This window comes from Oncorhynchus keta, chromosome 18, assembly GCF_023373465.1.
Source record: "Oncorhynchus keta strain PuntledgeMale-10-30-2019 chromosome 18, Oket_V2, whole genome shotgun sequence".
NCBI classification, from domain to species: domain Eukaryota; kingdom Metazoa; phylum Chordata; class Actinopteri; order Salmoniformes; family Salmonidae; genus Oncorhynchus; species Oncorhynchus keta.
This window is the reverse complement of record NC_068438.1, coordinates 46,480,472-46,496,262: the sequence shown is the minus strand read 5'-3', so window position 1 is coordinate 46,496,262 and position 15,791 is coordinate 46,480,472. Positions and strand designations below refer to the sequence as shown.

General features: G+C 41.9%; 1 protein-coding gene across 1 annotated transcript in view; it reads left to right on the top strand.

The window, feature by feature from the left end:
- LOC118382647 (muscleblind-like protein 1) overlaps positions 1-15,791 on the top strand; it is a 185,046-nt gene that overhangs the window by 163,972 nt on the left and 5,283 nt on the right. The window contains 1 exon segment of the mRNA XM_052468603.1: positions 10,106-10,253. Within this exon segment, the coding sequence (XP_052324563.1) occupies positions 10,106-10,253 (148 nt within the window).

The following is a 15,791-nucleotide window of genomic DNA, read 5'->3' as shown; positions in this document are numbered from 1 at the left end:
CATTAATGATGTGAAGACCATAGTGTTTACAGTAACAACCCTACAGACATGAATGATGTGAAGACCATAGTGTTTACAGTAACAACCCTACAGCCATTAATGATGTCAAGACCATAGTGTTTACAGTAACAACCCTACAGACATTAATGATGTGAAGACCATAGTGTTTACAGTAACAACCCTACAGACATTAATGATGTGAAGACCATAGTGTTTACAGTAACAACCCTACAGACATTAATGATGTCAAGACCATAGTGTTTAGAGTAACAACCCTACAGACATTAATGATGTCAAGACCATAGTGTTTACAGTAACAACCCTACAGCCATTAATGATGTGAAGACCATAGTGTTTACAGTAACAACCGTACAGCCATTAATGATGTGAAGACCATAGTGTTTACAGTAACAACCCTACAGCCATTAATGATGTGAAGACCATAGTGTTTACAGTAACAACCCTACAGCCATTAATGATGTCAATACCATAGTGTTTACAGTAACAACCCTACAGACATTAATGATGTGAAGACCATAGTGTTTACAGTAACAACCCTACAGACATTAATGATGTGAAGACCATAGTGTTTACAGTAACAACCCTACAGACATTAATGATGTGAAGACCATAGTGTTTACAGTAACAACCCTACAGACATTAATGATGTGAAGACCATAGTGTTTACAGTAACAACCCTACAGACATTAATGATGTCAAGACCATAGTGTTTACAGTAACAACCCTACAGACATTAATGATGTCAATACCATAGTGTTTACAGTAACAACCCTACAGACATTAATGATGTCAAGACCATAGTGTTTACAGTAACAACCCTACAGACATTAATGATGTCAAGGCCACCTGTTGTTTGTTGTACATTGCACTCCAATGATTTTTTTTTTCTTTTTTTTCTTTCTTTTTTTTTTCTTTCTCACCAACCCAAACTACGCTGCTGCCCCCATGATGCTCCTCTGCTTGCTGGTTTATGTTAATGCGCTTGAATCCCATTGGCCCGTTGCCATCACGTGCTCGCTGCCTGCTAATTAAGACTCAGACGGCTGTCAAATCACTGAAGCGACCCCTCGACGCAACCTTTGACCTGGTACTATGACCTTCCACCTTTTAGCTTGGCATGCAGCTCTGTTATGCTAGATTCAAACTAAATACATCTCAGTTACTGTTAACTAAATGTTTCCTTGCTGGGGTGATGAATTGATTGTGGCTAGGGAAGCCTAGTAGCCTAGTGGTTAGAGCGTTGGACTAGTAACCAGAAGGTTGCAAGTTCAAAACCCGAGCTGACAAGGTACAAAACTGTCGTTCTGCCCCTGAACAGGCAGTTAACCCACTGTTCCCAGGCCGTCATTGAAATTAAGAATGTGTTCATTAACTGACTTGCCTAGTTAAATAAAGGTAAAATAAAAAAAATAAAAAAAATAAAAGTTTCATTGGTGGGGTGATGAATTGATTCAGGATAAAATGGTACCCAGTTAATTCACCTCAGTATCACTTTCCATTCCATCTCTAGGTCAACAAGGGAAAGAGGCGGAAATTGCAAAACCTGCACAGGGCCTTAGTTTTCGTATTAGAATACTGTCGACAGTCAGTTCATCCCTGATAGTCAGTTCATCCCTGATAGTCAGTTCATCCCTGATAGTCTATTCATCCCTGATAGTCAGTTCATCCCTGATAGTCAGTTCATCCCTGATAGTCTATTCATCCCTGATAGTCAGTTCATCCCTGATAGTCTATTCATCCCTGATAGTCAGTTCATCCCTGATAGTCAGTTCATCCCTGATAGTCAGTTCATCCATAACACGACTTAAACGTCTATCTGGATTTAATGTAGTGAATGCAGTAGTTAAAAGCATGATTAGTGTCTATTCAGTAGTATTCAAATATAAATATTTGGCAATTTTTATGATATATTTTCTTATTGTTGCCAGTTCTGGATGTGTAATTGTGGTGGATGGGTGGGCTTCTAGAGGGACCTCAGAATGAACAAGGCTTCTACTGTGAAGCATGGAGCTAAAAGTGAAGCTTTTCTCTGTTAACATCATTTCTGTTGTCACCCATGATCACCAGTACAATAATTACTATCATTGTTTTGTAGAGCTCCTAATATGTTAGCAATTATGTGTTATAATTGCTAGTTTATGTTCATTTACATTTAAGTCATTTAGCAGATGCTCTTATCCAGAGCGACTTACAAATTGGTGCATTCACCTTATGACATCCAGTGGAACAGCCACTTTACAATAGTGCATCTAAATCTTTTAAGGGGGGTGAGAAGGATTACTTTATCCTATCCTAGGTATTCCTTAAAGAGGTGGGGTTTCAGGTGTCTCCGGAAGGTGGTGATTGACTCCGCTGTCCTGGCGTCGTGAGGGAGTTTGTTCCACCATTGGGGGGCCAGAGCAGCGAACAGTTTTGACTGGGCTGAGCGGGAACTGTGGGGGTTGAAGTACCCAATTGTCATACTTGAGTAAAAGTAAAGATACCTTAATAGACAATGACTTAAAAGTGAAAGTCACCCATTTAACTAAATACTACTTGAGTAAAAGTCTAAAAGTATTTGATTTTAAATAAATATACGTATCAAAAGTAAAGGTAAAAGTGTAAATAATTTCAAATTCCTTACATTAAGCAAACCAGACAGCACAAGTTCTCTTCTTTTTTGTATTGACGGATAGCCAGGACCACAATCCAACACTCAGACATCATTTACAAATGAAGCATTTGTGTTTAGTGAGTCTGCCAGATCAGAGGGAGTAGGGATGACCAGGGATATTCTCTTAATAAGTGGGTGAATTGTACCGTTTTCCTTATAAAATGTAACGAGTACTTTTGGATGTCAGGGAAAAATCACTGGATTAAAAAGTACGTTATTTTCGTCAGGAATGTAGTGAAGTAAAAGTTGTCAAAAATATGAATAGCAAAGTACGGAAACCTCAAAATACTACTTAAGTAGTACTTTAAAGTATTTTTACTTCAGTACTTTTACACCACTGTGATTTTTTGCATTATTCACACATTATTTCTGTGTAAATTGTTTGTATGTTGGTAAATACTTCTATTGTTATCACAATTCCTAGACCAGCACCACTGTCTTGCTTTAGTAGGAGTAGAGGACCAGCAACACTGTCTTGCTTTAGTAGGAGTAGAGGACCAGCAACACTGTCTTGCTTTAGTAGGAGTAGAGGACCAGCAACACTGTCTTGCTTTAGTAGGAGTAGAGGACCAGACCACTGTCTTGCTTTAGTAGGAGTAGAGGACCAGACCACTGTCTTGCTTTAGTAGGAGTAGAGGACCAGACCACTGTCTTGCTTTAGTAGGAGTAGAGGACCAGACCACTGTCTTGCTTTAGTAGGAGTAGAGGACCAGACCACTGTCTTGCTTTAGTAGGAGTAGAGGACCAGACCACTGTCTTGCTTTAGTAGGAGTAGAGGACCAGACCACTGTCTTGCTTTAGTAGGAGTAGAGGACCAGACCACTGTCTTGCTTTAGTAGGAGTAGAGGACCAGCCCACTGTCTTGCTTTAGTAGGAGTAGAGGACCAGCCCACTGTCTTGCTTTAGTAGGAGTAGAGGACCAGCCCACTGTCTTGCTTTAGTAGGAGTAGAGGACCAGACCACTGTCTTGCTTTAGTAGGAGTAGAGGACCAGCCCACTGTCTTGCTTTAGTAGGAGTAGAGGACCAGCCCACTGTCTTGCTTTAGTAGGAGTAGAGGACCAGACCACTGTCTTGCTTTAGTAGGAGTAGAGGACCAGCAACACTGACTTGCTTTAGTAGGAGTAGAGGACCAGACCACTGTCTTGCTTTAGTAGGAGTAGAGGACCAGCAACACTGTCTTGCTTTAGTAGGAGTAGAGGACCAGCACCACTGTCTTGCTTTAGTAGGAGTAGAGGACCAGCAACACTGTCTTGCTTTAGTAGGAGTAGAGGACCAGCCCACTGTCTTGCTTTAGTAGGAGTAGAGGACCAGCCCACTGTCTTGCTTTAGTAGGAGTAGAGGACCAGCCCACTGTCTTGCTTTAGTAGGAGTAGAGGACCAGACCACTGTCTTGCTTTAGTAGGAGTAGAGTACCAGACCACTGTCTTGCTTTAGTAGGAGTAGAGGACCAGCCCACTGTCTTGCTTTAGTAGGAGTAGAGGACCAGCCCACTGTCTTGCTTTCGTAGTAGTAGAGGACCAGACCACTGTCTTGCTTTAGTAGGAGTAGAGGACCAGCAACACTGACTTGCTTTAGTAGGAGTAGAGGACCAGACCACTGTCTTGCTTTAGTAGGAGTAGAGGACCAGACCACTGTCTTGCTTTAGTAGGAGTAGAGGACCAGCAACACTGTCTTGCTTTAGTAGGAGTAGAGGACCAGCAACACTGTCTTGCTTTAGTAGGAGTAGAGGACCAGACCACTGTCTTGCTTTAGTAGGAGTAGAGGACCAGACCACTGTCTTGCTTTAGTATGAGTAGAGGACCAGACCACTGTCTTGCTTTAGTAGGAGTAGAGGACAAGACCACTGTCTTGCTTTAGTAGGAGTAGAGGACCAGACGACTGTCTTGCTTTAGTAGGAGTAGAGGACCAGCCCACTGTCTTGCTTTAGTAGGAGTAGAGGACCAGACCACTGTCTTGCTTTAGTAGGAGTAGAGGACCAAACCACTGTCTTGCTTTAGTAGGAGTAGAGGACCAGACCACTGTCTTGCTTTAGTAGGAGTAGAGGACCAGACCACTGTCTTGCTTTAGTAGGAGTAGAGGACCAGCACCACTGTCTTGCTTTAGTAGGAGTAGAGGACCAGCAACACTGTCTTGCTTTAGTAGGAGTAGAGGACCAGACCACTGTCTTGCTTTAGTAGGAGTAGAGGACCAGCAACACTGTCTTGCTTTAGTAGGAGTAGAGGACCAGACCACTGTCTTGCTTTAGTAGGAGTAGAGGACCAGACCACTGTCTTGCTTTAGTAGGAGTAGAGGACCAGCACCACTGTCTTGCTTTAGTAGGAGTAGAGGAACAGACCACTGTCTTGCTTTAGTAGGAGTAGAGGACCAGCACCACTGTCTTGCTTTAGTAGGAGTAGAGGAACAGACCACTGTCTTGCTTTAGTAGGAGTAGAGGACCAGCAACACTGTCTTGCTTTAGTAGGAGTAGAGGACCAGACCACTGTCTTGCTTTAGTAGGAGTAGAGGACCAGACCACTGTCTTGCTTTAGTAGGAGTAGAGGACCAGACCACTGTCTTGCTTTAGTAGGAGTAGAGGACCAGACCACTGTCTTGCTTTAGTAGGAGTAGAGGACCAGACCACTGTCTTGCTTTAGTAGGAGTAGAGGACCAGCACCACTGTCTTGCTTTAGTAGGAGTAGAGGAACAGACCACTGTCTTGCTTTAGTAGGAGTAGAGGAGCAGACCACTGTCTTGCTTTAGTAGGAGTAGAGGACCATAGTAGAGGTTACATAGAACACTGCTTGTTTTAGAATGACTAGTGTTACATAGAACGCTGCTTGCTTTAGGACTTGTGTTACATAGAACACTGCTTGTTTTAGAAGGACTAGTGTTACATAGAACACTGCTTGTTTTAGAAGGACTACTGTTACATAGAACACTGCTTGTTTAAGGACAAGTGTTACATAGAACACTGCTTGTTTTAGAAGGACTAGTGTTACATAGAACACTGCTTGCTTTAGAAGGACTAGTGTTACATAGAACACTGCTTGTTTAAGGACTAGTGTTACATAGAACACTGCTTGTTTTAGCACTAGTATTACATAGAACACTGCTTGTTTAAGGACAAGTGTTACATAGAACACTGCTTGTTTTAGAAGGACTTGTGTTACATAGAACACGGCTTGTTTTAGAAGGACTAGTGTTACATAGAACTCTGCTTGTTTTAGGACTACTGTTACCTAGAATACTGCTTGTTTTAAGACTAGTGTTACATAGAACACTGCTTGCTTTAAGACTAGTGTTACATAGAACACTGCTTGTTTTAGAAGGACTAGTGTTACATAGAACACTGCTTGCTTTAGAAGGACTAGTGTTACATAGAACACTGCTTGTTTAAGGACTAGTGTTACATAGAACACTGCTTGTTTTAGCACTAGTATTACATAGAACACTGCTTGTTTTAGCACTAGTATTACATAGAACACTGCTTGCTTTAGAAGGACTAGTGTTACATAGAACACTGCTTGCTTTAGAAGGACTAGTGTTACATAGAACACTGCTTGCTTTAGAAGGACTAGTGTTACATAGAACACTGCTTGCTTTAGAAGGACTAGTGTTACATAGAACACTGCTTGCTTTAGAATGACTAGTGTTACATAGAACACTGCTTGCTTTAGAAGGACTAGTGTTACATAGAACACTGCTTGCTTTAGAAGGACTAGTGTTACATAGAACACTGCTTGCTTTAGAAGGACTAGTGTTACATAGAACACTGCTTGCTTTAGAATGACTAGTGTTACATAGAACACTGCTTGCTTTAGAAGGACTAGTGTTACATAGAACACTGCTTGCTTTAGAAGGACTAGTGTTACATAGAACACTGCTTGCTTTAGAAGGACTAGTGTTACATAGAACACTGCTTGCTTTAGAATGACTAGTGTTACATAGAACACTGCTTGCTTTAGAAGGACTAGTGTTACATAGAACACTGCTTGCTTTAGAATGACTAGTGTTACATAGAACACTGCTTGCTTTAGAAGGACTAGTGTTACATAGAACACTGCTTGCTTTAGAATGACTAGTGTTACATAGAACACTGCTTGCTTTAGAATGACTAGTGTTACATAGAACACTGCTTGCTTTAGAAGTACTAGTGTTACATAGAACACTGCTTGCTTTAGAATGACTAGTGTTACATAGAACACTGCTTGCTTTAGAAGGACTAGTGTTACATAGAACACTGCTTGCTTTAGAAGTACTAGTGTTACATAGAACACTGCTTGCTTTAGAATGACTAGTGTTACATAGAACACTGCTTGCTTTAGAAGTACTAGTGTTACATAGAACACTGCTTGCTTTAGAATGACTAGTGTTACATAGAACACTGCTTGCTTTAGAATGACTAGTGTTACATAGAACACTGCTTGCTTTAGAATGACTAGTGTTACATAGAACACTGCTTGCTTTAGAAGTACTAGTGTTACATAGAACACTGCTTGCTTTAGAATGACTAGTATTACATAGAACACTGCTTGCTTTAGAAGGACTAGTGTTACATAGAACACTGCTTGCTTTAGAATGACTAGTGTTACATAGAACACTGCTTGCTTTAGAATGACTAGTGTTACATAGAACACTGCTTGCTTTAGAATGACTAGTGTTACATAGAACACTGCTTGCTTTAGAAGGACTAGTGTTACATAGAACACTGCTTGCTTTAGAATGACTAGTGTTACATAGAACACTGCTTGCTTTAGAATGACTAGTGTTACATAGAACACTGCTTGCTTTAGAATGACTAGTGTTACATAGAACACTGCTTGCTTTAGAATGACTAGTGTTACATAGAACACTGCTTGCTTTAGAATGACTAGTGTTACATAGAACACTGCTTGCTTTAGAATGACTAGTGTTACATAGAACACTGCTTGCTTTAGAATGACTAGTGTTACATAGAACACTGCTTGCTTTAGAATGACTAGTGTTACATAGAACACTGCTTGCTTTAGAAGGACTAGTGTTACATAGAACACTGCTTGCTTTAGAATGACTAGTGTTACATAGAACACTGCTTGCTTTAGAATGACTAGTGTTACATAGAACACTGCTTGCTTTAGAAGTACTAGTGTTACATAGAACACTGCTTGCTTTAGAATGACTAGTGTTACATAGAACACTGCTTGCTTTAGAAGGACTAGTGTTACATAGAACACTGCTTGCTTTAGAATGACTAGTGTTACATAGAACACTGCTTGCTTTAGAAGTACTAGTGTTACATAGAACACTGCTTGCTTTAGAATGACTAGTGTTACATAGAACACTGCTTGCTTTAGAATGACTAGTGTTACATAGAACACTGCTTGCTTTAGAATGACTAGTGTTACATAGAACACTGCTTGCTTTAGAATGACTAGTGTTACATAGAACACTGCTTGCTTTAGAATGACTAGTGTTACATAGAACACTGCTTGCTTTAGAATGACTAGTGTTACATAGAACACTGCTTGCTTTAGAAGTACTAGTGTTACATAGAACACTGCTTGCTTTAGAATGACTAGTGTTACATAGAACACTGCTTGCTTTAGAATGACTAGTGTTACATAGAACACTGCTTGCTTTAGAATGACTAGTGTTACATAGAACACTGCTTGCTTTAGAATGACTAGTGTTACATAGAACACTGCTTGCTTTAGAATGACTAGTGTTACATAGAACACTGCTTGCTTTAGAAGTACTAGTGTTACATAGAACACTGCTTGCTTTAGAATGACTAGTGTTACATAGAACACTGCTTGCTTTAGAAGGACTAGTGTTACATAGAACACTGCTTGCTTTAGAAGTACTAGTGTTACATAGAACACTGCTTGCTTTAGAATGACTAGTGTTACATAGAACACTGCTTGCTTTAGAAGTACTAGTGTTACATAGAACACTGCTTGCTTTAGAATGACTAGTGTTACATAGAACACTGCTTGCTTTAGAATGACTAGTGTTACATAGAACACTGCTTGCTTTAGAATGACTAGTGTTACATAGAACACTGCTTGCTTTAGAAGTACTAGTGTTACATAGAACACTGCTTGCTTTAGAATGACTAGTATTACATAGAACACTGCTTGCTTTAGAAGGACTAGTGTTACATAGAACACTGCTTGCTTTAGAATGACTAGTGTTACATAGAACACTGCTTGCTTTAGAATGACTAGTGTTACATAGAACACTGCTTGCTTTAGAATGACTAGTGTTACATAGAACACTGCTTGCTTTAGAATGACTAGTGTTACATAGAACACTGCTTGCTTTAGAATGACTAGTGTTACATAGAACACTGCTTGCTTTAGAATGACTAGTGTTACATAGAACACTGCTTGCTTTAGAATGACTAGTGTTACATAGAACACTGCTTGCTTTAGAATGACTAGTGTTACATAGAACACTGCTTGCTTTAGAATGACTAGTGTTACATAGAACACTGCTTGCTTTAGAATGACTAGTGTTACATAGAACACTGCTTGCTTTAGAATGACTAGTGTTACATAGAACACTGCTTGCTTTAGAAGGACTAGTGTTACATAGAACACTGCTTGCTTTAGAATGACTAGTGTTACATAGAACACTGCTTGCTTTAGAATGACTAGTGTTACATAGAACACTGCTTGCTTTAGAAGTACTAGTGTTACATAGAACACTGCTTGCTTTAGAATGACTAGTGTTACATAGAACACTGCTTGCTTTAGAAGGACTAGTGTTACATAGAACACTGCTTGCTTTAGAATGACTAGTGTTACATAGAACACTGCTTGCTTTAGAAGTACTAGTGTTACATAGAACACTGCTTGCTTTAGAATGACTAGTGTTACATAGAACACTGCTTGCTTTAGAATGACTAGTGTTACATAGAACACTGCTTGCTTTAGAATGACTAGTGTTACATAGAACACTGCTTGCTTTAGAATGACTAGTGTTACATAGAACACTGCTTGCTTTAGAATGACTAGTGTTACATAGAACACTGCTTGCTTTAGAATGACTAGTGTTACATAGAACACTGCTTGCTTTAGAAGTACTAGTGTTACATAGAACACTGCTTGCTTTAGAATGACTAGTGTTACATAGAACACTGCTTGCTTTAGAATGACTAGTGTTACATAGAACACTGCTTGCTTTAGAATGACTAGTGTTACATAGAACACTGCTTGCTTTAGAATGACTAGTGTTACATAGAACACTGCTTGCTTTAGAATGACTTGCTTATTTTTGGTTCAAAATGATTGCTTCATGGAGATGCCTTTCTATTCTAATGAAATGATGTATTCTCCCTGTCTTTGATTCCACTACCACCATTTTTTCTTCCCCCCCCGCCCCTCACCCCCACCCCCCCCCCCCCCCCACCCCCTGCTCCTTCTATCCTTTTGTTTTGTGTTTTCCACTCCATCGGGTCCCTCTATCAGGGGCTCTCACCTGTTTTACCTCCATTACCAAAGAGACCCACAGTTGAAAAAGCCAACGGTGCCACTGCCATGTTCAACGCCTCCAACATGTTCCAGTACCAACAGGCCCTGGCCAACATGCAGTTTCAGCAGCACTTTATCCCATCAGGTAGGCCTTGACTTCTCACCTTTCACCTCTCATCTCGCCGCGACTCCTGAAGTCAAGTCTGATACGGCTGACCTCCATTCACAAACATAAATCCTTACCCATAAAACCTTTGGTTTCAGGCTCCTTACCCATAAAACCTTTGGTTTCAGGCTCCTTACCCATAAATGCCAAGAGTGTGCAAAGCTGTCATCAAGACAAAGGGTGGCTACTTTGAAGAATCTAAAATCTAAAATATATTTTGATTTGTTTAGCACTTTTTTGGTTTCTACATGTTTCCCTATGTGTTTTTTTCATAGCTGTGATGTTTTTACTATTATTCTACAATGTTAAAATAGTACACATTTTTAAAAAAAATTGAATGAGTAGGTGTGTCCAAACTTTTGACTGGTTCTGATTGGACTTTCATGTTGCAGTATCCCTGGTGAAACACTAACACAAACAAACACACATATACACCAGAACACTGACACCACCCTGTTCCGACCCATATGAACCAGAACACTGGCACCACCCTGGTCCAACCCACGTACACTAGAACACTGGCACCACCCTGGTCTGACCCACATACACCAGAACACTGACACCACCCTGCTCTGACCCATATAAACCAGAACACTGGCACCACCCTGGCCCGACCCACATACACCAGAACACTGACACCACCCTGGTCCGACCCACATACACTAGAACACTGGCACCACCCTGGTCTGACCCACATACACTAGAACACTGGCACCACCCTGGTCTGACCCACATACACTAGAACACTGGCACCACCCTGGTCCGACCCACATACACCAGAACACTGACACCACCCTGGCCCGACCCACATACACCAGAACACTGACACCACCCTGGTCCGACCCACATACACCAGAACACTGACACCACCCTGGTCCGATCCATATACACCAGAACACTGGCACCACCCTGGTCTGACCCACGTACACCAGAACACTGGCACCACCCTGACCCGACCCACATACACCAGAACACGGACACCACCCTGGTGAGACCCACATACACCAGAACACTGACACCACCCTGGTCCGATCCATATACACCAGAACACTGGCACCACCCTGGTCCGACCCACGTACACCAGAACACTGGCACCACCCTGACCCGACCCACATACACCAGAACACAGACACCACCCTTGTGAGACCCACATACACCAGAACACTAACACCACCCTGGTCCGATCCACTTACACCAGTCTGACAACACTGGCACCACCCTAAGATGACAGCAAAGTCATCTTCAACTCTGTCTCACAGTCCTCTCACAGTCCTGGTATGTAAAAATAGCCGGCATGGATTGGGTCCAGTGAATGTTACTGCTGGTTAAAAGTGGGATGGTGTAGGGGCCCAGTGTTTTAGAAATAACCAGGCCGATTTCTGTTCTCAGTCCATCCCTGCTGTCAAGCCACAGTGGTCCAAGTCCACACTGAGAGAAATGGATGAAGCTCGTCCATAACCCCTCGAGGCCAACCTTTACATAGGAGGAGTATTACAAGAGAGACAGTTTCCAGGCTTGTCATTGATCTTGGAGAAAGTTATTGGCTGATGTGACTAGTCATTCTCCTTTTTCCCTTTTTATTAAGACTTACTTTTCCCCTGGATGCCTGGTGCTGAAACGTAGGTCAATAGTGTTTATAAGCAACATTATCATAGCTACTGAAACACACATCAAACACACGACATCTGTCTGTGTGCTTTACGGTCTAGCTCTCTGTGTGTTTGTGTGCATTTAGTACCGACCATGATTCTATCTGTAAAGAGTGACCATTGTTAACAGTAATGATTATCATTCATGAATGATTAATGCCAGTAGAGTGGCTCCAGAGTGGTGCAGCGGTCTAAGACACTGTATCTCAGTGCAAGATGTGTCACTCCGCCCGAATTTGTTCTTAACTGGCTTGCCTAGTTAAATAAAGGTAAAACAAAAAAAACATGTCTTTCTTCACTGTATGGTAGTTGATGTGTTACCTGTGTGATGCGTTTTAATGTACTGTATACTCTGTAACCATAACAACACTCCCTACCTCTGTGGACACTGTCTTGTAATGGGTTGTGTTGATTTCTTCTCTCCATCTCCTTTTCCAATCCACTTCCTGTTGCAATGCATGATGGGCAGGCTCGATATTGTGCATGACACCTGCAACAAGTGTTGGTAGGTGCCAGCTTTCCTTCCTGATTACCGTTCAGCCATTTCAGTCCCTCACATTCCATCTCATGCCATCAGGGCGGCCATTTTCCACTCTGAGACCAAGGGGGCCTCTCAGAAGTCTAAAGTAGCTTCATATCCTCGTCTCTTTCCCTTCATAAAGAGATAGATAGATTTTATTTACACATACAAATACTTACTTACAAGCCCTTATTAACAAACAATGCAGTTTTAAGAAAATAGACTTAAGATAAGAAATATTTACTAAATAAACTTAAGCAATTCATAAAAATAAATCAGAAGTAAAACAATAAAAGATACCAGTACCTGTACTGAGTCAATGTACAGGGATACAGGTTAGTCGAGTTAATTTGTACATGTAGGTAGGAGTAAAGTGCCTATGCATAGATAATAAACAGGTTAGTCGAGTTAATTTGTACATGTCGGTAGGAGTAAAGTGCCTATGCATAGATAATAAACAGCAAGTAGCAGCTGTGTAAATGGGAGGGAATAGACTAGAGTGACTGGAGTCTTCGACAATATTTGGGGCCTTCCTCTGACACCACCTAGTATATTGGTCCTGGATTACAGGAAGCTGGGCCGTATGCATTACCCTCTGTAGCGTGTTTGGACCATGATAGTTTGTTGGTGATGTGAACATCAAGGAACTTGAAACTCTCGACCCGCTCAACTACAGCCCCGTTGATGTGAATGGCAGCATGTTCAGCAATCCTTTTCCTGTAGTCCACGGTCATCTCCTTTGTCTTGCTCACGTTGAGGGAGAGGTTGTTGTCCTGGTACCACACTGCCAGGTCTCTGACCTTCTCCCTATAGGTTGGTGATGGTGTTAGAGTCATGCATGGCCACATAGTCATGGGTGAACAAGGAGTACAGGAGGGGACGAAGCACGTACCCCTGAGGGGCCCCTGTATTGATGATCAGCATGGCAGATGTGTTGTTGACTACCCTTACCATTGCAGTGCAGCTTTCATAAGATAATAAAACAATGAAAAATGAAACACGTTAATACAAATATTGTTATATTATCTTCCCTGTCTTGTGTCTGCAATGAAGACAATACAGTATGAAGGAAGCAATACAGTACGAAGGAAGCAATACAGTATGAAGGATTTAGTTGTCACTAGGCCAGGTGTTGCCTGATGATGGAAAAGAGACAGGGACGTTGTTTTGGTGAGATGTGGCACAAAGTCTTGAAGCACTCTTTCAACTGCTGTCAATAAATATAGAGCGGGGATTCTTGACCGTCGAGACAATCCTTGTCTGTCAGGGAGAAAAATATTTTCATAGTTAGAAACTGTATTTTGTTGCATTATTTGTGTTTAAAAAATGTTAATTCAGAGGAATTGTTAACCAGGAAATGATTTGTAATAGAATTACATCTAATTAACATTTAGATTCACTGCTTGGAGAGAAAAAATACAAAGAATTTAATTTTGTATTTCATGCCCTGACAGAGTGGGACTGGACTGGATTGGGACAGACTGTGGGTTGCAGACAGGGTTAGTTGTAGTATTATTATCTTATTGGTGATGATGGTGGTGCTGGTGGTTCAGTTATAAGATGAAATATGAATTAAGTATGAAACATTTTGAAGTGCATGTTGTTGTTTTTTTACTGTAGGCTAGTTGTTACAGTAACAGTTTACTTGACCCCCAGCATCATATAACATGTAATGACACGGTCATAACTATGTCCTAATATGTCATAACTGCTGACATAACTTTTCATAACCTGTTATAGTATGGTCATAACCTGTTCTGACATATATTGTGTTATTTTATGGCTAGTTGTGACACCTACATAAGTGTGTAAAAACACACAAAACCTACCACACAAGGCCAAACATTCCATTACACCACAGCCTACATGTCAACAGTATGTTTATGTTATATAACATTTTCTGAAATGGACCACATTCAATTATCAGTGTAATTGTGCACACATTGATGTCAGACATGCACCTACCCCAATGCTCTGTTGCTGATGACTGGGATGAATGCAGGAGCAGATTTCAGGAGCAGGACAAGACACCCTCTTTGTGACTGATGACTGATATAAGGGCATGTACGTGATAGGACTATCTGGCTGATATGATTATGATGTCATAATGCTTCTTGACAGTGTCATAAAGTGTATTTTCTTAGTCCAAGTAAAGTGACACAGGATGGTCATAATGCTTCATGACAGTGTCACGCCTTGGTCTTAGTATTTTGTGTTTTCGTTATATATTTGGTCAGGCCAGAGTGTGACATGGGTTTATTTTGTTGTGTTTCGTATTGGGGTTTTGTAGGCATTGGGATTGCGGCTGAGTAGGGGTGTCGAGCATAGGCTTGGCTGCCTGAGGCGGTTCTCAATCAGAGTCAGGTGATTCCCGTTGTCTCTGATTGGGAACCATATTTAGGTAGCCTGGGTTTCACTGTGTGTTTTGTGGGTGATTGTTCCTGTCTCTGTGTTTGTAGTCACAAGATAGGCTGTATAGTTTTTTCGCGTTTCGTTTGTTGTTTTGTATATATTTGTTATTTCATGTATCGTAAATATTTCATTAAAGAACATGAGTAACCACCACGCCGCATTTTGGTCCGACTCTCTTTCAACAGACGAACGCCGTTACAGAATCACCCACCACACCCGGACCAAGCAGCGTGGTAACAGGCAGCGACAGCAGAAGCAGCGAAAGGAGGAATGGACATGGGAAGACGTTTTGGATGGCAAGGGTTGTTACACTTGGGAGGAGATACTGGCTGGAAGAGATCGGCTCCCATGGGAACAGGTGGAGGCAATTAGGAGAGCAGAGGCAGCCGGAGAGAGGAGCCGACGTTACGAGGGAACACGGTTGGCAAGGAAACCCGAAAGTCAGCCCCAAAAATGTATTGGGTGGAGGCTCAGGGAGAGTGTGGTAGAGTCAGGGTTCAGACCTGAGCCAACTCCCCCTGTTAATCGTGAGGAGCAGCGATCAAAGGACTTCTGGACTTGGGAGGAGATATTGGACGGAAAAGGACCCTTGGCACAGCCTGGTGAATATCGACGCCCCAAAGAAGAACTGGAGGCGGAAAATGCGGAGAGGCGCTGGTATGAAGAGGCAGCACGGCGACGCAGATGGAAGCCTGAGAGTCAGCCCCAAAAATGTATTGGGAGGGGCTCACATGGAGTATGGCTATGCCAGGTAGGAGACCTGCGCAAACTCCCTGTGCTTACCGGGGGGCTAGAGAGACTGGGCAGGCACCGTGTTATGCTATGGAGCGCAAGGTGTCTCCAGTGTGGGTGCATAGCCCGGTGCGGTACAAACCAGCTATTCGTATTGGCCGGGCTAGAGTGGGCATTGAGCCAGGTAAGGGTGGGCAGGCTTGG